At 41.7% G+C, this 23,979-nt stretch overlaps 1 protein-coding gene across 1 annotated transcript in view; it reads right to left on the reverse strand.

The window, feature by feature from the left end:
• Positions 1-22,713, reverse strand: part of RAD23B (RAD23 homolog B, nucleotide excision repair protein) — a 39,136-nt gene extending 16,423 nt beyond the window's left edge. Inside the window, exons 1-4 of the mRNA XM_084305400.1 lie at positions 22,485-22,713; positions 7,087-7,168; positions 4,249-4,328; positions 1,984-2,231 (exon numbers count right to left, since the gene is read on the reverse strand). Of these exons, the coding sequence (XP_084161526.1) occupies positions 1,984-2,231; positions 4,249-4,328; positions 7,087-7,168; positions 22,485-22,550 (476 nt within the window). The 5' untranslated portion in view covers positions 22,551-22,713. The remainder of the gene's footprint in view (positions 1-1,983; positions 2,232-4,248; positions 4,329-7,086; positions 7,169-22,484) is intronic.
• Positions 22,714-23,979: the final 1,266 nt, after the last annotated feature.

Consider the following 23,979-nt stretch of genomic DNA (forward strand, 5'->3'; position numbering starts at 1 on the left):
GCACATGTGTGCATGTGTACAAAGACAGTATGAATATCAGCACCTGGAGTTGGGTTGCAGAGCTCAGGTGGTTGCATGCACAAATGTTAATTGGAGAGATTGGGAGATCTAGGGTCCAGCTACTGGAATAGACTAAGGCCAGCTACTGGATGGATTCATATTATACAAATGTATGCATGCGTGTATTTTCCACTAGCGAGCTTCACCCTTGAGCAGCCAGGTGGGAACAGGACAAGACTGCTGGTGCTGTACACTTGCTCGAGTACTGTTTTGGTCTGTGATGACCTGTGCAGCCAGCCATATACGTAGGTATATACGTACTGTGTGTATGTATACCTCTATTGGGACTACATGCTTGATCTCAATACTTCAGGGACCTGGGAACATGAAGCTGCAGCAGCTTCACGTCTATCAGGCTACCAGAGCTGGCAACTCATAACAACAGCTAGTGAAAGATCATCAGATTAACCTGAGTAAGTGTGCAGAAGATGCCATTAAAAATCTGGCAAGGCACATAGATGCATTTTTCTGGTGAGAAAAAAAAAACGTTCTAGCAAGAATACTTCACTAGTATCTATCACCAGTAAGACTTAACAACAACTGAAAAAAAAATCAAACACAAAACAGGGCACCAGCTTGACCAGCCAAGGGTCAAAAAAAACTTCACCAGTGCAGGTGATTTAACTTCTAAAGCAAATCAAAACCAAGAAGTAGTCAAAAAAAATCAAGGGAGGTGATAACTACAGTGTATTTTTCAGATTACTCTGTTGCGTTATGTCTTTAAACTAAGACTCCCTTACCGTATGCAGGTTTTAAAACACTGCAGTTTCTACATGAAAAATCTGGTAAGGTGTTCCAGTTCTAAAGATTTAATTTAATATTTGAACCCACTGAACAAAGTGAGCAGCAAAAATCCTGCTTGTTAACATTAAAACTTAACTTATTCTATTGACAACTGAAGTTTCATTTGTACCCCACATTAAAAATATGTCCATTTCTCAGAATTACAAAATTAAACCAACAGTTAATATATTTAGTGCAAGATATCTGTGCTGAGATTTTCAGGATACTTGCCAATTGCAAATTTTGTTTCCTCATCACCAAATCAAATAAATATTTGATGGTATTTAAATACCACAATTTTAAAAATTAATGTCTTGTGCAATAGCACTCACATAAATAATACACAAATAATTGCAAGCCAGAGTATGAAAAATGAAGACCTGATGTTATGCAGTACTTTGAGGGCCATTAGGTTATAGTTAACATTTTTATCCCATGCAGTGCTTAAGCAATTTTAGGTGAGCAAAGCAAGAAGTATAGGACAGGAACGTATGTAATCTCTAACTCACACTAGATTTTCCTGAATGTTGAGAATTGAGGTTGAATACTATTCCAACTCCCACAGCTATCTGCAGATGGGCCAAGTATTGTTCAGAATGAATGAGTTTGTAGATTTAATATATTACATGATTAAGAGTAATACCATAGCCTACATTTTAGAAGAAAAAGCTCTTTCCAAAAATTAAGAGTCCTACAGAAACACAGAACTTAGTAGCATGGTTCAAAGCTAACCAGTATGATTGAAAACACAGCCAGAGGTCTATGAACAAGACAGGACACACCTCTTTCAAGAGGTTTGCTAACAGTAGCTCCCCACACTGGAGAGTATCAGTCTGAAAGAAAATCTGGGCCACAGTAACTCTGAAATGCCTAAAGGGAGTATAAGCCCTGTGTCATTAAACTTCCCACTCCATAGATTTAGTCAAAAGTCCACATTACCACACAAAAAGGTAAAAGGGGAAAGGGGTACACACTACAGTCAGTAATGTTGTACTTTAGTCAGAGACTGGAGTTAAAGAGAAAAAATATGCAGAACAGAAAAAATGACTGGACTAACACTGCAATGGAAAATTCAACTCAAAGCCAAAACTAGAAGCAACAGAAATGGACAGAGAAGCCAAACTGAAAGCTCATTCATACCTGTCATTTGATGATGGTCTGACAGCAGCTGGTGCCTCAGGTGGTTTTTCTGCTGGCTTCTCATCTTTAGGAGTACTCACAGGTGCAGATTCACAAGCAACTGCAGCTGGTGCTGGAGTGGTAGGGACAGGAGCTGGCACAGGAGCAGCTGCAGGGGTTGGTGCAGAGGCTGGTGTGGGAGCTGCACTTGTCAAGCTGACAGTAGCAGTAGAATTTGACTGCTGAGTTGCTGCAGCTGCTGCTTTGGGCTATTGGAGGACAGCAGAATTCAGACACAGCACAAAACTCCTAAACCAATGCTTTCTAAAGTCAATATGTTGATTAAGTTCTGTTAAGACCACTTGTGCTTGACATTGCTGCCTCAACAAGTATAATGTTAAAATATTCCAAAATATCAACTATAGTGCCCCTTATTGTGTTTAAACAGGCAACTGGTAGTGTCACCCATGCTTATTCAGACATGTAAGCATCCACACTGTTTGCATATGATGTGAAATGCAGAGATAAGATCTAAATATTTATAGACTGCAATACTCCAAATATGAAAACAATATTGTGTTTTATAAAAGTGCATTTTCAGATTGTCAAGAAACTCTGACAAGTGTAACAAGCGTAAGGTTTTCTCACCACTCACATTTGGAAAGAAGTGATAAAGGCAGAAATCACATTTCATTATAAATGCTATTTTCTGTAACATGAGACGGTAAGAATTAAGGCTAACAGATTTAAACTTAACCTGAAACAAGTTTTAATTATGTTGTCTTTACATTTAAAGCATTACATAAAAAACATTTCACGTGCTTGAGTTCAGTAGTGACCTCCAAAAATCCAGCAGAATCAATGGTTACCAGATCTACAGCAATAAAATTTAGATTTGCAAAAACTCACATGACTGTGATCTTCATGCCTCACTACTGGAAACATGTATTAATCATATTAGATATAAATGATTGCAGCCCCTGGCTAAGTTATGGAATCAAGTTTTTGAAAACTGTATCACTATAGTCCCTTACCTACAGATGGACTGACACAGCAGAGCCATGTGCCTGCCTGACCAAGAGGAACCATTGAATTTAGCATAACACAACTACTTATTCAAGACAAATCACTTGCAGATAATGTTTTCTTAAACTAGGAAAAATGTATTTCCTCCTTATGTCTGAGAGTTTGAGAATGAATAGATTCCAACACGGCAGACATGGTAAACATGATTTTAACAAGTATTCATAGGAAAAAAAAGCTCAAACGTAAATAGTACTGAGCATCTGAACAGGTTTGCAGTTGTGCTTATGCAACAGATATCTTTTGCACAGAATTGACTCAAAAGTAGGAAAAATTAACTTAAGGACTTAAAAAAAAGGACCATAATACTGAAGAACTGCCCAACTCCAAAATACAGGTCCTTTGACATGACAAGGTATTGGATTTAGCAATTTTTCCTGGGATCTTTGTTTCTTATGCTATAAATAAATGACAGATGAACTCTGAAATCCTATCAATACCAGTTTGCTTCCACTGATTCTCCAGGCAAACCACAGACTAGAACATTTGTTCATTCAGGAACAGTGCAACAATAGCTGCATTCAAATTGAGAATATAATGAACCAACACTGGACAAGAGCAAAGTGTTTTCACTTCAGAGGAACACAGTTGTTTTTTTTGTCAGGAAGAAGACCTCTAACTCCAAAATTAACCTTGTATCTCAAGACTTAGATGAAGACAGCTTTATTCAAATTCCAAGTATCTGGAATGCGTAGAAAATCAGTGGCTTGAGTAGAAATACTTCAAATATGTCTCACAATCATTCGCTTCAATTTGCCATTGCAGTCTTTCAAAACTCTAAGATTTTTTGACATATGTTTTCTGTTAAGCCACTAGGTTTAAGCTGCTGAAAAGCAACAGGGCAAGACTGAAAGAAGTTCTGTACATTCAATTTAGTAATAATCTAGCATCCAGTCTTCCTTTTAAGCAAATCCCAGGAAGGATATCCCAGAGACAATAAAGAAGGAATAGCAAAATCAAAGTCTGTCAGTGGCAAATATTTTCTCCAGTATAAACATTCAGAACAGAGCAGCAACAACAATCAACTTGGTTGCACAAGGTCTGAGAAGTAGTATTTCAAATCTATTCACATAATCATTTTAATGTTGACCAAAATTCTCAGATAACCACTATCCATTGGTTTCAAGGCATGTATAATCAATCACTCATCATAATAATAAAAAAGTGAATGCAATTTTGTTTTCAAAAATAAATATTACTCACTTTTGTCACCATAACCACCACAAAGTTCTTCTCATCTATTTTGTATTCTTTAAGAGCAGTATCATCATTAAGAATTTTACCTGGCAAATAAATCAGATGCAAGTTTGTAAGAGGTCATTCAACAGATTGTTACACGAGCTTGCTTTTCCCTTATAAAAACAGACCTCCAAAAACACTGAAAAACAAGTCTTATGCAGGCTTACGAACACTAATAACTGTACAAAGATTCTAGCCATTAAGTTTTGGCAGTATAGTTCCTATTAATGTTCCTCCTATGATGTCCCCAGTACTAGTTAGCTAGAAGACAGTCTTTCTACTTTGGTAGAAAGCCCGACACTTGCTCAAAGTGTTGAATATGCTTCAAGTCATTTAAAACAGAAGTGTAAAATCTAGATTTAACTTTTAACACAGAGATACAAGTAATGCAAAGGAAAGACTTTAGCATACAATAAGCTGAACTGAGTATCTTATGCCTGCTTATATACTCTAGACATAATGAGAAAATTCCTGTCTGTTCTCTTCTGTTAACACTTAAATTTAGAGAACTATTTATGGTTCCCTGCCACAGTTTAAGTTTATCTACTTGAGATAAATTCGTGACTTTACAACTTTAAAAATCTATTCTTAAAAGAAGGCTAAAACATTTGAAAAAGCTATGACTGTTCCACATCCTGCTACCTTGATAGAAGTATGAAAGACAATGATCAGATAACAGTAGAAATCTTTTCGTCTTATACTACCACTTCTTACACTTTATAAACAGAGATGGCACTGTGGCTATTTATCTCACTTCTACAAGAACTTAAGAATATATTAAACCACACAGGCATTTTGTAGAATTAGTTACTTCAAAGGAAATCCCACAAATCATAAAACGAAGTCTGTACTGCAGTGAGTTTTAGAGCAGCTTATTCTACTACAGAGTTTTCAGAAAATATTTTATTGCTTTAATTGATTCATTTTCTGAGGAAGATTCCAAATTTTCCAAATTGATTCATTTTCCAAAGAAGTGCCAAAGATCACTTCCCATTTCAAGATTAAAATACACACTTTCAAAACCATCCTCAGTCATGGTGGAATATACCATTTAACTGTAACTAGTAGGAGACATCCTTATACTGATGATTGCAAGGAAAACAAGAGAAGTGTACACAAATACTATGGCACTTACAACACAAATTAGGTGGTACTGTCCTAGTCCCCACTGGTTTTATCTTGCCCCTTCAGGCCAAATAATCAAGAACGTATTATGTATACTGTAGTAGTAATAATACATGTAGCAGGTGGTATGGCATCTGACTCACAACCTACACAGGCTTATTTCCATTTTTCTGCTGTATAAGCACTTTTGGGAAGGAGCTTGCACAACGCACATATGCACGCAACCTATCTTCTCTGGACATACTGCTCTCAGGGTTCCTAGACTGATAGAGATGACAACACTAGAGATTACTAATCGCTGCTGACTAGCAGTGATTTATTTTTTTTAAATAAGAAACCATTTTAGTTACAAATGGGGTATTTCTTATCAGGTTCAGCTGGGATATCACTTTACCAATGTATGAAACTTCTAAAGTTCATTTTAATCCACGAAAAAATATCACCATTGCACCCTTGTCGTACCCCTTGTACAAGATAAAAAATAAAATTCATCTTTGAGGAGCAAAGACAGGGTTATGAAAATATGAGTGAACCATTACTAAGAGTACACTTCAATTGTAAATCTTATTTTTTATATTTTCTACTTCTTGTGGATTATACAATGCTGCAGAACAATTCTGGCTTTTTTTTTAATCACCAAATATTAACGATTTCATACAATTATATACATATCACATGAGGCCTTCCACCTTGTTCATACGTCTTTATTATATATGGGACTGTCATGCTCACATTCTTGATGTGCATTATCTTCACTCAAGGCCAGGGAACAAAATTTGCTAAGAAACATAGTTGTGGGAATTCCTACAAACAAGTGAAGACTGGACTCATCTTGGGATTATCATCTTTCTACTATGATGAGTGTCTTTATCTTACTAAAAGTGGAAAGCCAGTACTGCTTACAAAGCAGAAAGCTGGAAAAGTAGAAGACCACCAAAATTTCTTTTAGCCATGACTTGAGAGGAAAAAGTAGTACAAGTGTGGGTTGTGGGATGGAATGTTGATATGAAGTGAACACAAAATCTGTCTCTATGCATTAGTAGTAACAGAATAGAGCAGTCAGGTTGAAGATGATAGAAAAACATTACCATAAAATTTCACCAAACTATGTTAGTACAAACCTAGTAATTTCATGCCTTTATCTGACTTTAGCCTACTTTGTGCTATTACATAATACACGTTTTAAATGACAATTTAGAAGTATTACAAATTGCAGAAACAAAGGTACTTGTACTAAAAAGACAAGGGTTTGGCAGTGGGTGTCTGTTGTCAACCTAAAAGAAATTATCTATTAAATTGTCTGAGGTACAGGGAGGAATGCTTCAGGTATATACACAAAATAAACTGAATAGAAGACAAGAGTTAACCCATAACAGAAAATGCTATCTGCTTAAATACTTTTTTTTTTTTTTTTTTTTTTACAGCACCCAAGACTAAAGCTGTTAGCGTATTATGCCATGAGAGCACAAACAACAGAAACATAGAATTAAAACCCTCAAAAATCTGATATAAGTTTGAGAGGTCCCCTTGACAATGAGGTTTGTTGCTGGTTTTCTTTTTGATTAAACTTGTTTGCCTTTCAGAATTTAACATCTTTAGAAGACTTAACATTCAAATCAAAGAAGAATAGAAAAAATATGTTAGGTTCAGATACAACATCTTGAAAATATCTATTACCTGCATAAATTAGTTTTTGTCCAGCTACTGGAAAAGCATCTTTCCCCCTTTCTGATTCAATCTTCTCTTTCAGCGCCTTCACCTAAAGTACAGAAACAGTCTCGTTGAAAAAAATTGCTTTACAACAAAAACCTTAACTACATTTTGTTCTTAAGCTTTTATTTCTAAATAGTAGTTTTCAGTCATATATTGATTATGCACTTGAAGTACATCAGTCTTTCAAAGATGTCAGCACAAACCTTCCCAGTGCAATGTGTACCCTTCCACAAATACTCTAATTCAAATACGAAGATGAGAGACAACTCATTTATCCATAAAAATTCTTAAGCACAAGACTACAACAGTAAGAAGCTGAGAAATCTGGTCAAAAAATGCTTCTATCTTCTGACCCACTTCTCTTCCCTGTTCTTTCTCTGAATGCAGGGGTACACATACTATGCACAGCTAAAATTATTCTTTATCACGACTTCATGGAATGTCTTTTTTTTTTTTTTTTTTGTAAGGTCACAGTGACATTTGATTTAATTTGCTGGAATCACGTGAAACCTTGATAAGCAACAACTTGTGCAAATTGTCCAGTTGTTCATTTTACAGACATAATTCTCAATTATTTCCCCTTCCTGGTAATATGCGGAGCTTTGCCTAACAAATGTAAGCCTACCCCAAAATCATTTTGCCCTATTTACTTGTTTACGCAGGCTACTGACTTACAGCCTACGCCTTCAGAGCACTGCAAACAGCTCAAATGACACAGTTTTAGCTGCCATGAACCAGGGGGCATGTGTTCTCCACAAAGACTGCGTAACAACATCATGAAGAGACAAAGGTTGTTCTTGTAGAACAGTGTCTGTAGCAACACATTTGAAATCGTATACCTATATCAAAACATTAATTCTTGCTTCCTGACAGACAGATGCTGCCAATCTGTTATGAACTTACTGATCCAAACTAACTCCACCTTCTAGAGCTTTCTTTTTCCTGCATATTCATAAACTTTATTCATTCAATGCTTTGCTGTTAATAAGCATGTATCTAGCAATTCAACCAGCTAAGCATGAGAAAATGCATTTGTCCTGAGAGCTGAGCTGGACTGGAAATTATTTGTACCACAGGTAGCTGCAGTAGTATCATTGCTCTTAATTTCATTTTTTTTAAAGCAGTAGCTCACTACTAGGGTTGCTTACATAGTAAATATACTGAAACAACATTTTCAGATGTTAAATGATAAGTATTTACTGAGACTCAAAAAAGCCAGCTTTTCAGCACAATTAAAACCTGTCATCCACTCGACATGCCAGCCATACTTCCTGGTTTCCTATTATTCCTTTGTAAATGCTGTAAATAACCTGTTTTATTTCTTCTTTTCCTTCATTGGCCTCCTCTCCTCCCTCTTCCTCTCATATTTTACTTCTGAGGTTTATTAATGGGTTAATTCTTTCACATTTTGGATGTTTGGTCCAGCAGGGATTGACAAAACTTGAACACTGACGAGAAGCTGCATCTTTTCAACAGAAACAAGTAAGAGCTTGCTTTACTATCCTTCTTAACCCATCAAAGGAGACCCGCAGAATATAACCCATTCTGTAAGCCTGCACCTAAGTGATACAGGTGACTGAACCACTAGCCACACAAGGATACAGAACGCAAGCTGGACATTTGCTTTTCCACAGCAAAACAGCAGCTCACTACTATCCATTAGTATTCGAGAAGGTCAAAGCATTAACTATGGTAATACTACTGTTTTGCTGATAGCATCGTCAGTCTGTGCACTTCCTCGTACAAAAGTCAGTTCTGTTCCTGGACTTACATTTATTTAATAGCTTAAGAAGATCGTTTCCTTGAAAACTAAAAATATAAGTTGTGAATTCATCCCCAATTATTATTTAAAGCTGACAGTCACTCACAACACAACAACCTACTTAGGCTATGGATAAGCTATCAAGCATCTTTTCTAAAGATTTTTAAGTATTAGGTTCTTCAGACAATGCCAGTTAAATTTCCTGCTCCCATCAGGGAACATTAACTCCAAAACCATGTTGAAAACATGGTGTTTTAAACGCCCACATTTTAACATACTGCTTAACTATTCATGTATTTAGGTACTTGTACTAATGACTCAAAGGTGATACCTCAAAGCACTTTACTCAGTCACTAGGTCTGCTACAGATATAGAATAAATATTGTAGTGTGATCAGCAAGTACTACCTATTTTGACAGAGAAAACTATGGCTTTTTTCAAGTCCTCTGCACTCTATCAAGCTACTGTTTTCAGATGTCTCCTGACTTTCTGAAAGTTTTTATTATTGTTGATGTCATGACTATGGCCAGGACAAGCTAAACACACTAACACACAATAATTGCACCGTCTTTAGGAGTTTGGGTATTTATTGCCTTTGTGAAATAGTGACCGTTAATGCAGCTAACGTTACAGAGTTACACGCAAGCAGTTACCACTGCTTTCCCTTTGCTGTGTGACAGGAGCAGGGCTGTCAGTGGTCAGCAGGAGCAGAGCACTGAGTACGGTGATGCCACCTGTATGAGCTTGGAGTGTGGTAACTCCAGCTGTGCAAGCTTAGCCCTCCCCCCATGCATCCCTAGAGGTCCTCCACAGCCAGCTCTCACAGAATCACAGCAGCACACTGGGTAGGACAAAACAACATGTTTGCTCCCCACATACAGAGGCGCTCTGGCTGGAACCTGCCAATACAGTGGCTATGAGTGGCTTCTTACAGGAATTAAAAAAAAAAAAAAAAAAAGAAAAAGAAATCAGGAGAGAAGGCTGTTACTATTTCCAATACAGGTCTCCTGTATTTTCTGTACTTGCTAGATATGTCAGTCATTCTGGGAACACATAATATATTAAATTCAAACACAAATTACTTCAGACCTCTGACATTTCTCCAGCTGACAAACAGTTTACACAGACCTAAAACAAATTTAAGCTTAACATAGCTCAACTAATTTACAGTAATTTGCTAACTATATGCATAGACACTGCCGTTTGCAAAGGCAAAGAACATTAACTTAAGCGTCTCATTTAACAGGACACGCACTCTAGTCTAAAGCAAAACTTTTGCCATGCAAAGGTACATCATGTGGTATCTTGATTCACAGTTAACTTGACACATCATGAGCTCCACACTATAAATTAAGAAATTCTGGAATGTGGTTCAGGTTGTTCCTATTAAATTGGAAATGTAACATAAATACAAGTAATTTCCAGATGATACATTTCCAAACATGTCCTTACATTTCCAAACATGGGAACTGTTTACAGAGAAGAGTAATTTATATATGTGAAACCCTATTGTATCTCAGATGAATTGACTTAAGCGATCATACCTTTTTAATGGAAAAAATAAATGAACTTAAGCCAGCTCCTAACTACCAGCTTGAATCGTAGAGTGATTTGTGTTGGATGGGACCTTTAAGGATCACTTAGTCAGAACTCCTGCCACAGGCAGGAATATCTTCCATTAGATCAGGAGGCCCAAAGGCCCATCCCACCTGACTCTGAACACTTCCAGTGACGAGGTGTCCACAACTTCTCCAGGCTACTGCCCACTGTCCTGTTCCAGAGTCTCACCACCCTCACAATGAAATGTTTCTTCCTTATGTCCAGTCTAAATCTACCCCCCCCTTTCAGTTTAAAACTCTTATCCTTTGTCCTGTTGCTACATGCCTGGGTAACAAGTCTTGCTCGGTTTTTGTTAGAAGCCTCCTTTAAGTATTGAAAGGCTGCAATAAGGTCTCCCTGGAGCTCTCTCTTCTCCATGATGAAGAAACCCAACCCTTTATTCACAGAAGAGGTGCTCCAGTACTGTGAATGTTTTCATGGCCCTCCTCTGGGAACAAACATGAATTGTTTTCAGTGATGCTCAGTGCCAAGACAAGACACAGTGGGCACAAATCAAAACACAGGAGGTTCCCTCCAAACATCAGGAAGGAATTCTTTACTGTGTGGGTAGTGGAGTCTCCCTCCTTGGAGATCTTCAAAAGCTGCCTAGACGTGGTTCAGGGCAACCTGCTCTGTGTGTCCCTGCTTGAGCAGGGTGGTTGGACCACATGACCTCCAGAGACATGTTCCAACCTTACACATTCTTTGAATTGACGCTTATTCTTAAAGATGGTTTCACAGAATAAGAATTTTATTTATTCTGCAGCACTGTGACTGCTGTATAGTCCCAGGAGAGGTGCTCTGGGGATCCCAGCACAAGAAGGACCACAAAGATGATCAAGGGGCTGGAGCACTTCTTCTACAAAGACAGGCTGAGGGAGCCAGGGTTGTTCAGCCAGGAGAAGAGAAGGTTCCAGGGAAACTGGAACTGGCTGGGTGGAGAATGGATTGCAAGCAGCTCTGAGGAGAAGAATCTGGGGGTGTTAGCTCAACATGAAGCATTTAAGGCCATGTTGCACGGGGCTTTGAGAAACATGGCCTAGTGGAAGGTGTCCCTGCTCATGGCAGAGGGTTGGAATTAGATAATCTCTAGGGTCCCTTCCAGTCCCAACCATTCTGTGAGTCCACGATCCTATATTCCAGTCCCTTGATGATATTAGTAGCCCTGCACTGGACTCTCTATTGTGTCCAGGTCTCTCTTGTACTGGGGGGCCCACAACTGGACACAGTACTACAGGCGTGGCCTCACCACTGCTGAGGGAAAGATCTCCTCTCTTGTCCTAATGTCTGTACTTTGCCTAATGCAGCCAAGAATAATGATAGCTTTCTTAGTGGCAAGGGTACATTGCTGACTCATGCTCAACTTGGTGCCCAGCAGTTCCCCCGGGTCCATTTATGCAGAGCTGCTTTCCAGCTGGGTGACCCCCAGCATGTCCTGGTGCCTGGGGCTGTTCTACCCAGGGGCAGGACTGCAATTCTCCATGTTGAACTGCATGAGATCAGCCAGCCAGGCCATTTCTCCAGCCTGTTAAGGTCCCTCTGGATGGTTGTGAGGCCCTCTAGTGAGTCAGCCACTTCCCCAAGTTTCATGTCCTTGTGTCATCCATGAATTTACGGACAGTGCACTCCACCCCATCATCTAGGTTGTTAATGAAGATGCCAAACAAGACTGACCCAGTACTGACCCTTAGGGTACTCTACCTGTTACTGGCCTATGTCTATGCTTTGCACCACTGACTACAACCTGCTGGTACTGGCCCTTCAGCCAGTTTTTGATCCACCTCAATCTGCCCACCCAGACCATACCTCCAATAGTTTCTCTACAAGGGACGGGGTAAAAGGCCTTACTGAAGCCCAAGTAGGCAACATCCATTGCTTCCCCCCATGTACCAAACTGGTGATTTCATTACAGAAGCTGGTCAGGTTAGTCCATGTTCTGGTTTAATCTCAGCAGGCAGCTCAGCAACACACAGCTGCTCAGTTGGATGAGGGAGAGAATCAGAAAGGTGAAAACACAATAACTCATGGCTTGAGAAAAAGACAATTAACCAGGTAAAGCAAAAGCCATGTGTGCAAGCAAAGCAAAACAAGTAATTCACTTGCTGCATCCCATCGGCAGGCAGGTGTTTGGCCACTTCAAGCAAAGCAGGGCTCACCAAGCGTAGCAGTTTCTTGGGAAGACAAACACCATCACTGTAAACAACCCTCCTTCCTCCTTTACCCCAGCTTTTACTGCTGAGCACGGCACCACATGCATGGGACATCCCTTTGCCAATTTGGGTCAGCTGTACTGGCTGTGTCACCTACCAATTTCTTCTTGTGCACCCCCAGCCTCCTCACTGGCAGGAAACCATTAAAAGCAGAAAAGTCCTTGGCTCTGTGTAAGCATTGCTCTGCAACAACTAAAGCCAGCAGTGTGTTATCACTACTGTTTTCATTCACAAACCAAAACACAGCATCATTGGAGCCTCTATTAAGAAAATTAACTCTGTCCCAAACAAAACCACGACAGTTGGCCATGAATTCCCCTTTTTGAAACCATGCTGACTGATCTTGATTTTCTGCTCCTTCATATGTCTGAAATTGTTTCCAGAATAAGTTGTTCCATCACCTTGCCAGGGATCAAGGTACGGCTGAACTGGTAGTTCCCTGGGTCCTCTCTCTCACGCTTCCTGAAGACAGGGCAAGACATTTGCTTTCCTCCAGTCTTCAGACACTTCTCCCAGTTACTGTGACCAGGCATTTATAGAAAGCAGACTCACAATCACATCTGCCAGCTCCTTCAGCACTCACGGGTGCAACCCACTGGGGCCCATGGTCTCAGGAATGGTCAGTCTGCCCAAGTATTCCCTGGCCTTGAGTACTGTGATAACATTGCCCATCTGCACTGCAAGCAGCATGGAGTACCTTGGCCTTTGCACTGCCCCAGGTAACCAGGTCTCCTGTTTCCTTCAGGAGAGGGCCCATATGTTCCCTAGTGTTCCTTTTGTCATTGAGGCACTTGCAGAAGCCTTTCTTGTTGCTCTTGATGTCTGATGCACTGGAAACAGTACCCTAAAGATGTGGAAACAGAACACTTACACTACGATAGCGAATTTACAAATTAACTGATTTTTTATGCCCCCTATGAATTTCAGATGTGTGACTATCCCTACTAATCAGAGAATACTGAACAATATGCCCATAAGAATAGCTGCCATGAATCTCTTTAATTAAGAGTCACAGCTGATGAACTCCTAACTGCAAAACAGGTATTCCAAAGAAATACCAGTCCCAGAGTGCATCCCAGATAGGCATCCTAAAAAATAGGTTATGTGAAATTGATAGTGCTAAGATGCTGTCCTGGTTTTACTTAGGACAGAGTTAATTTTACTCCTAGTAGGGGATAGGGTGCCATGTTTTGGATTAGGATGAGAAGAGTGCTGATAACATGCTGATGTTTTAATTGTTGCGGAGCAGTGCTTACACCAAGCCAAGGACGTTTCAGCTTCTCATTCTGTCCTGCCAGCGGGCAGGCTGGGGGTGCAGCAGGAGCTGGGAGGGGACAGACCCAGGACAGCTGACCCAAACTGGCCAAAGGGGTATTCCGTACCGTATGGGGTCATGCTGAACAATATATAGGGGTGGCTAGTCAGGGTGGGGGCAGCAGGCTGCTCGGGGTTAGGCTGGGCATCGGTCAGCGAGTGGTGAGCAATTGCATTGTGCATCACTTGTTTCGTACATATTATTGTTAGTAGTACTATTATCATCATTATTGTTATTATTATTTTCCTGTCTTAATAAACTGTCTTTATCTCAACTCACTTTCCTGTTTCTCTCCCCCGTCCCAGAGGGTGAGCGAACGGCTGTGTGGTGTTTATCTGCCGGCTGGGTTAAACCACAACAGATGTCCAGCTGTTCCCTACATTTATTTTAGCCACCTAAGCGCTGGGTTCCTTCTAGGCAAGTATTTCACATAACTCAAGTATACTGAACAAACTCACTCCCTTCTCTCTCACACACCAATTTCAACTTCTTACCTTATACACTATGCCAAAATGGACAAGGAAAAATCAGGTGAGATAAAATCACATTTCTTAATTTCCAATAAAAAAGTCACCACTATACTTGTCATTTTTAACTACAAAGGCAAAATAAAACCTCTAAATTTCTTGAGATCAATAGAGAAATTGTATATTAGAACCAAAATGGACACCTTCCCACATCAAGACACACCACAATCTTCATCAGGAATCCAATTCACAGATTAGTGGATCTAAAAACAAGGTTTTTTTGCTACCTCTTCCACTACAGGGTTGCTACGAAGTTTCTTCAAAGCCTTTTTGCTCATTTCCAGCCCAAATTAATCCACTGACTATTAATACTCTTCAGTTTCTATGCCAGTGTTACAATTTAAGCATGAATAACCCTTCCACCTCGCTTGGTGTGTACCACTGTGCTTAGCACTACCAAGCCCTCCTCCCAGCTCATAACCTAAGCTAGCCCGGGCCCTTTAGCTTACTTTCACTTAATAGTCTCAGTCTTCCACACCATTACAGCACCTCTTTGCTGTACCAGTGGAAATTCATTCCTCCTGGAAATTGGTGGCCAGCAAGCAAGTGGAACAGTGGCACTACTACTCTTGATGGAAATTCCAGGATTTATAAGCTTGAGGGCTTCATCTTTTGGACAGACATTTCCAAACAACAGGCCCTCCAATCAGATAGCCAAGCACAAGTTTTGAGTCCTTTAATTCCACCATGTTCCTATTGCTTTTGTACTCAAGTGTGTTATTCTTATCAAATTAATAAAAATACTATAAATAGATGGATCCCGAGACTAACTCCTAGAGACTTGCACTACCCACCTGCCTACAATTCAACTGTTTCGAGAAGGAACTCAGAGAGGGGTCTTGAATCTCTTTGCAATTCCTCTACCAATCTTCACCTGTTCTGCAACAGACTAACAAATTTATCCCAGACTGGAGAAACAGTCATCTTTTAGACATGGTCAAAAGCTTTCAGTCCAAAGGCCTTTGTTCTTCTCCCCATCTCCTGAGCTAAGACATGTGGAGGCTACTCTGAACACTTCTGTTTAGAGCTAGGGCTAACATTCCCAAGTTTTCCCTCCCACTGCTGCGGAAAACACATATACCACATGCTGTATGGTACAGATAGTATATACGGACACTGCTCAGTCAGTTGAGGATAACGTTGTATCCAACAGTAATCCAGAAGCAACAAACTGATCTGTGTCACAAATTTTAAAATCCTTAAACTCCATGATCACACATTAATGGCAAACATTTTGCCTGTTATTGAAATGTCCAGGGCATAAGATGCTTCATATCTAGTAACTAAAGGTTTTATAGTAGATTCATTGATAAGACCACATTTGGTCCTAACTTTTCCTATGAATAATAAAAGCAGATTTTGTTGTTGCAAACCTACACTTACAGAAATCTCTCATATGTGTTTCCTTAATGGGACATTCAATAGTCAGGAAACCACCCTGAGAGTTGCAAGAACAGGTTACTGCCCTGCATTGGGTTCCAGAGGTATAACAGATGCAGTAATTGAGAAGGACCATAAGAGAGGAAGAGTCCTGTGAATCTGTTCATCTTTTCTTAAGCAGCTGAAAAAAATAGTATGTACTCAAGAAAAAAGGCACTTAAAGAATTATGACAATATTTTAAAACAGCCTCACAGGCAATATAAAGCATTCAAAAACTACCGTATTTGCCATTCGCATGTGTGATGTTAAAGTCTGTATACAAAGAAAGCACAGCCTAGCAGATGAATAGCCTGGAAATGGCAAAGTAAAAATCCAAAATTTAGCTTTGTCATTTACTTCCTAAGCAATTATCTCTGCCTTTCTAATTTCCTCTCCAGAACTGAGTTCATTTACAGCTAAGTGAAGTTTATCAGTAGAGTAGTTGCTATTACGCACTGCCTGAAGACCAACAAAATGAATTTCTAATCTCACAGTTGGCCTCTAGGCACTTCCATCCTTCATTTCCAAATTGACTTGAACACTGTTTAAAAAAAGAAGACATTAGGGTCAACATTCTGATGCTAAATGATGACTGAAATGGCTGTACACATGAAGTTTTGTAGTGATACATGAATAGATTTCAACATAAAGCTGAGCTTTAAGCAACAGAAAAAATGCTCAGCTGTCAATATATTGCAAAAACAGTAGAAAGATGTGGCTTTTGACAGCTCTCAGTGCTCCCTATGAACTCACAGGGGCTTGCCTTAAGGAGAAAACTTACATTCCGTAAGCGGTGACACTTCCATGGTTATGCTGATTAGCATGAACAAGTCTATTCCCCTCAGACTGGTTCTATTGCTTTTACTCTATGTGAACAGTTTCTAATATGAGGAAAACTGGTAACACATTTTAAGTAACAAGAATTTTTTAAAAAACAAAACTCTTAATTCTGCATACTGACAGACCAATTAGAAGAGTAAAACAAGCTTTATTTAGGTACACTCTAATGGCCTTCATTTTGGACACCAAAAAAATGGTTATAAATATGAAGCCCAGGCATTCAAGCTGGGGGGATGGAAGAGAAGTATTTCGGCCTCACTTCAGTTCCATTCCTGAGTCTACTCTACCCCTGGTACAGGGAATGACAAGAGACAGGGAGAGATGTTAGCATTTATACTACACTTTTACTCAGTACACCTATAGCAGCCACCAGCCCTTTCCTCTGCTTTCTGCGTTCACTTGATGCTTCCTGCAGAGCAGCATGCAAAAAGGAGAGCCTGCGAGGCCTCTGTCTGGTTCTGACAGTGCCCGGATGAGACATGCTGCACCTCACCATGTCCTGTAAGATAAAAACAGATTTGTTCAATAAGTCTGCTTAATCCAAGTATCCTGTCACCCTTGGCAGGAGAAGACATTGGCAGCCACATCCTTTAGTCCTGTGTTTAAATAGATATATACATTTCCCTTCAGGAAAGCATTTTGCTGTGCTTCAGAAACACAATGAAAATACTTCCAAAAGACCTGCTAGTATGTATGCACGAGGGCAGGAGTAAGATTGTAGAATGTAGCATGATTGTTTGCTCATACTATTCTTTAATGAGCCTATACATGTCCACCCCTCCACCGACCATAGATTACAAACAAAACACTTCGTAGCCTGTTGTTATCCATATCAAGTACAGACACCTTGGCTTACCAATCATATTTAAAGCCTGTTTTGCACTTAGATACAGAAATATCTATACAACCTATATATTTAACTTGTCAGTTCGCTCACTGGCCATCTTGGAAATAGCACTTGAAGAAAGTTGGGACTGTTAAGAGACATAGCACATACTATTAACAAAATTGTTATTACAGTACCAAAGTCTTTTTTTCTTGCTGGCAGTTAAACTGGAGAAGAATATTCCAAAAATAAAACTAAACATGGAATGAAAGAGATTAGCCACAGAGGACAAGCAATTGAAGGAAAAAAAAAAAAAAAACACAAACATGTATTATGAGAACATAACTTTGAAATGCTATAGTCTGTAAAGAAAGTATCGAAATAATGAAAAAAATTGCAGATTATCCCTAACACTTATTCTGGTGATTTCTGAAGCTACAATTTTTGCAGAGTCATCTATCAAACCTCAAGCAGCAAGTACAAGCCCTTCAAATTCACACCTTCTGCAACTGCATATAAAATACAAGTAGACAAAGAGAAACACAACAAGAAGAGAAGGATACCTGCTGTAAAATCAAAGAGGAATTAAAGAAAAAATATCAGGACTTGGGGAGGTATAAAGACATCTCTATTCTGGATGGATATTTCTGGATTTTGAAAAAGATCATGAAAGCATTTTTCCTCTAACCAACCACTAAGATTATAAATTGTCAGGGAAATACAACAATCCTCTCATCAGAGATGTCTACAGGATTAACTAACACTGAAACACATGTAGAAAGGGGTTGTCAGAATAAATTCACATTTCTTCAAGGTTTGCAGGCCTCATACAGTCTGATTTTACCATTTCTTCCTGAAATACTCTTGCTATTGCAGAGCTCTTTCTAAAGCTAATAAATACAGGAAACTGCATATTCAACAAAACTAAATCTATTATTTCTGTATGACAGAAAAATAATTTTATGAGAAAAAGTAATACTACTTAAAATTAACTGACTCATACTCTCATCACTGTTAACCTTTATTCTTCATTCAAGGCTGCTACATCAACAGGCGTATTTCTAACAGAAGCCCGCAGGTTACCAGGAGAGCTCCAAGAAACATAATCAATACCCAGAACTGGAGAATATCCTGAATTGGAAGAGACCTACTAGGATCATCAACTCCTGGTGCCACACAGGACCACCCAAAACTCAGCCCGTATGTCTGAGAGCACTGTCCAAACGCTGCTTGACCTCCAGCAGGCTCAGTGCTGTGCCCACTGCCCTGGGCAGCCTGTCCCAGTGCTCGACCACCCTCTGGGTGCAGAACCTTTCCCTAACCCCCAGCCTGACCCTCCCCTGTCCCAGCTCCATGCTGTCCCCTCGGGTCCTGTCGCTGTTCCCAGAGAGCAGAGCTCAGCGCCTGCCCCTCCGCTCCCCTCGTAAGGGAGCTGCAGGCCACCATGAGGCCTCCCCTCAGCCCGCTCTGCCTGGGGCTGGACAAACTGAGGGACTTCAGTCACTCTTTGTATGTCTTGCCCACACATTTTACAACAACACTGTCTTTGTTTCCAAGTATCTTTCCTTGTCCCAGAGAGAATAAAAATGAATGCAAAGTATGTTTCAAAATCACACAGGGTTTTGAGATATATATATATATATATATATACATATATATATATATATTTTTTTTTTTTTTAAAGATGCTTTAGTATAGCTCTCAATATACTGAATAGATACAATCAGATGAAACTAATCAAACTTTTTTTTTGTGCAGGTTCAGGAAGAGTATTCACTTTTGTATGAGTTCAGGAATAATGCTTTAACTATTCAGATTACAGTTTCTGCAGCAGTTCAGAAATTTATTGTGTACTCTCTGAAGAGAATTAAAGTGGCTTGTCCTTTACCATACATGTCCTCCACAAATGTACTTAAAAGCACCTCCTTTTTATGTACTGCCCTGTTGTTGTTACATAACCAGAATGTTTTCTGAGCCCCCCACAAGCGAGAAAATCTTTGCTAAAAGATTTTGTTTTGAAAAATCTCCGTAAAAGCTGTATCTGTTTTTCCCCCGAAGAGTGCCTATTTAATCCATAGAATGGAAACGTATGTTACGCCTCACATTTTCTCTACATGTTACTTGGATCCTGATTCATTTGTAATTCATTTTTGCTGCAGCACGCTCCCCAGACAGTTAACATGGCTTACAGTAGTACCTACCCTACATTTCTAAATTTAAATAACAGGACCTTCCAGCACGGGGGGGGAGGTATTATGTGTGCATCCCGAAGTCCACACGCATGTTTGACAATAAAGTATAAGTATATTAAGGATATATCAGAACACACAGAAGGTCAAACTTCCATAACTGAGCATACTGTTGACACCGTGTTAAACAGGCAGGCATTTCACTGTGACAGAACAGTGCAATGTGAAAGACCGTATTACATGAAGTGGAGGATGTTAAAGGACTCCTGACATCCTGAATGTTCCTTCAACTCCTCTGCATTTGACAATGAGGATGTTAGTGTTAACAGCACAGGGAAACTGAAAAAGAAATAGGACAGTTTTACTTAAAATTGTTGTTTCACTTTATAGCGTAAATTAAAAATGTAGAGTTTTCTTTCGGCCTATTTCACACCTATGTAGCGATCCCTACAAACCAAGCACTAGATTTAGAAGTCTACGGCGTCAGTGGCATGACCTCAGACAAGAGACGCAGCTATACAGGTCTTCATCACTATTTGCTTCTAACACGTAGCTTAATATGCTTACTCTCTCACAAACAATTAACAGACGTGAGAATGAGCTTGTGTAGATAAATGCACCCTTTCATTTACCCTGGGTAAGTCTGAATGCTCGAGTACTGAACTGTTTGGTGCAGAACACTAGAACGACTACAGCTGGTAAATCCATCTTCTGTACAGAGCATGATGAGTACAACATTTATTTTTACACACAACAGAGTCTTTTGCCTAGCACTAGCACTTCCACCAGCAAGAATAATTCACTCTTTGAGTCTGTTTTTTTGTTCATTAAAAATAGTTGGTGGGCTAACACTTTCAAACACAAACAGAAAACAAAGTCACAATATTAAGAATATGCTTTGAACTCTAAAAAACAGTCTGATAAAGCAGAGAATAATCATCTGCTTCTGTAGAAGCTGTAACAATTCCAATTAGTAATTACAAAGTGTGTTTATTCATATTCCCTCCAGAAGGTATATTTAAATATTTTCTTTACTATTAATGAGAGCTTTCAGTTACAAGCATAAATTCTTGTTATAATACTACCTTGTACTGTAACATCATGTCTCTTTAGATTCATTTTTGACTGAGACTAAAGGGAGAAAGTGCGAGAAACAGAAGCCAATTTTAGAGCAACAAGTTTCCTGGGCCTATTACAACTAGATCATTTTTGGCCTTGTCACAGTATAGGGCAAAGCTCCAAGTAAACAAGGCTACCTCTAGCAGTGAAACATGTACGTGTAGTTTGAACACTAAAAGCAACGTCTCCCGAACTTCCCACAACACACACATTTGCTTCACGATGATAGAAAACTAATCTAAGAAACCGGTGCAATTATCAAAAATTAGCTTTTTTTAAAAACCTGATCGAGAACTTCCAAACATTTGGTTAACGAAGTATAAGTGAGGAAAACTTTCAAATAACTGAGGGTTCAAGATTGTTCTTCCCTTTAAGATCTAATATTTACAACACTTTCTATAGTAATTTAATTTTCAAAATATTTGTCCAAAAAAGTTTAAATACATTTTCAGCCCCACACCTCTAGAGTTAATAGAGTCAAGGCTTCACACTATACACTTTTAACACAAAGTTCTCCTCAAATCTTAACCACATTTCTTCTACTCCTAGCCAAGACCTAAACTATTACGCTCACGAGAGGCATTCTTGTGTCAGATACTGAACTACTGTAGCAACTACAGCTACAACCAGAGTGCACGACAGTTTCCCACAATCCAACTTTCAGCTAATGCATTTTGCTGTCTCACAGGCTGGCAAGCGTGTTTGACTGGCAACATTCTTGTGGTCCTCCCCCTGCTTTATTTTCCAGGACCTTACTCAAAACAGAGGACAGAGGTTTAAAAGAGAACTTTTCTTGGTTTTAAGCAAAAAATGATGTTTTAAATCCTTGGAGGTTTCTAAACACATGATCCAGTGAGACACTTTGCCATCTCCCTCTGTCATGCTGTTCGACCAAAAGAGCTCTTCCTCCAGTTTTAGCTGCCCTCCTTGATTGCTTTAAACAGAGGTGGAAGAGGCTAAGCTTCACACAGCCAGGCGCACTGTACCAGAGCTTTCCACAGCTTCGCTGCCACGTGCAAGGCTGCTGCAGACACCTCCAGAAGCTGAACTCACCACGCCACTGGAGAGAAGGCCACGAGGATGTCCGTACTTGGCTATGTGAGGCAGCTAGCCACCCAGACAAGTGACAAGGAGCTCCCAGGGCCCTCCTCACCCTCTCAGGGCCCTGCATTTCCCTGCAGACTCCCCAGCAAAGCCTCAGCTGCGGCCACACCGCCTGCTCGCCCCCTCCCCCAGCCTGGCAGGCAGGGAGGAGCCGTGCAGCCCGTGCCACCTGCCAACTCGAGAGGCCAGCTTATAACAAACCCCCCCCCAAATACACACACACACACACACACCGCACACACCCCCCCCCCCAGTCCCCAACCCCCATCATACCCCCCCTGGCGGCTTCACCCCCACCACCACAACCCCCCGGCCGCCGGCGGGCGCTCGGGCCCGCTCCCCGCCGCTCCTCGCCGTGCCCGGTGCGGCCCCTCACCGCCACAAAGCCTCGCCGTGAGGGGAGCGAGCCGCGACCCCCCCCACCCTCACACGCCGCCCCCCGCCGCCTCACCGTCTCCTCGGGGTCGATGTCGATGCGGAAGGTCTGCTGCTGCAGCGTCTTCAGCGTGATCTGCATGGCGGCGGCGGGCCGCCCGGCAGCCGAGCCGAGCCGAGCCGAGCCGAGCCTTTCCCCGGGGCCCCCTCCTCCCCTGGCGGAGGAGCGGCGTGAGGCGGCGCTAACGGCTCCGAGCGGCGGTTGAACGCCGTTGGGGGCGGGGGGGGGGGTAACGGTAACCGGGGGGCGGGGGGCGCCGCGGCCGAGGCGGGAGGGAGGGAGGGAGGGAGCGGGGCGGAGTGCGCCTGCGCAGTGTGTTGCTGGGAAGATCAGGGGGGAGTGAGCGGGGAGGGCGGCGCGCATGCGCAGTTGGCCCGGCTGGGTGGCGCCGGAGTTTGCCCGCCGCGCGTGGCGCATGCGCGGCGGGTGGCGGCGGCAGTTGGCGTGAGGAGCCGGGCGGCGTCGTGTGCGTGACGGGGCGTTGGAGGCTGGCGCCTTCTCCGACTGCTTGAACTGCGGCGCCTACGTTCGTTGACGAGCCCTGGGGTGCGCCCTCCTCAGAAGAGCAGGCTGGGTCTTCTCACCGCAGGTGTTACTGCCGCTGTTTGTGAGGTGTTAGTGAGGCTTTCCAGAAGTTTCCGTCGTCTCGTCAGCGTTAGCCCCCCACGTTAACGTCATCCCCGCGCGCGCAGACCCCCAGCCCAGGTGAGCGGATCCCTCGCAGTGGTGGCAAGAAAGGGACGGTGCAGCGCCTGAACTCTGCCAGCGCCCCTTTTAATGGTTACTGCTCCCGTGCCACGGGTTGTTAACCTCTGTTTCCCTAATATTCCTCAGGCAGTGAAGACAACCCAGCCACAAGGAACGCTTAAAGTTGAGGCAGCTACACAGGGGAACAGAGGTAATGGCCCTGATCTCTCCGAGGCAATTGGCTCCGAGGCAATTGGCTCCGAGGCAGGCGCATTCTGGGCAGGACGAGCAGGGAGGGCCCCTCACCGCTCTTCTGTAGCGGTTTTTCCCAATGGGGCTTGTAACCTGCTCACAAAGAGCCCAGCCATGGTATCCACCCCGCAGAAAGCCATGGCCTCCGCAGCTCTCGCGGCCTCTCCAGCCACAGCTAGCGATGTGGCGACGCAGACGGAGGTGTCGGGGAAACACGCGGCCGTCCCGCTCTTGGGCTGCAGGCTGTGCCCGAGTCTTCTGTCAGTGTCTGACAGCAGCAGCGCTGGGTATGCCTGTGGGAGGTGTGCCCAGGCTGAAGAATTGCTCAGCCTGGTGGCAGAGCTTTGCGAGGAGGTGATGCTGAGGAGCATCAGGGAGTCAGAGAGGGCAACTGGCTGGTAGAAGCATACTTTACCTTCTCTAAGACAAACCCTCAAACCTGCCACAGCAGAAATGTCTCCTGCTACACGGAGAAAAGTTTCCTCATCCCACGAGGCAGTAGAAGGGGACCTAGGCCAAGAGGGGGAATGGAAGGAGGTTTCTGTTCAGCATGGTAGGTGAGCCCTCTCCC

Source organism: Netta rufina (assembly GCF_964035555.1).
Source record: "Netta rufina genome assembly, chromosome: Z".
Lineage (NCBI taxonomy): Eukaryota > Metazoa > Chordata > Aves > Anseriformes > Anatidae > Netta > Netta rufina.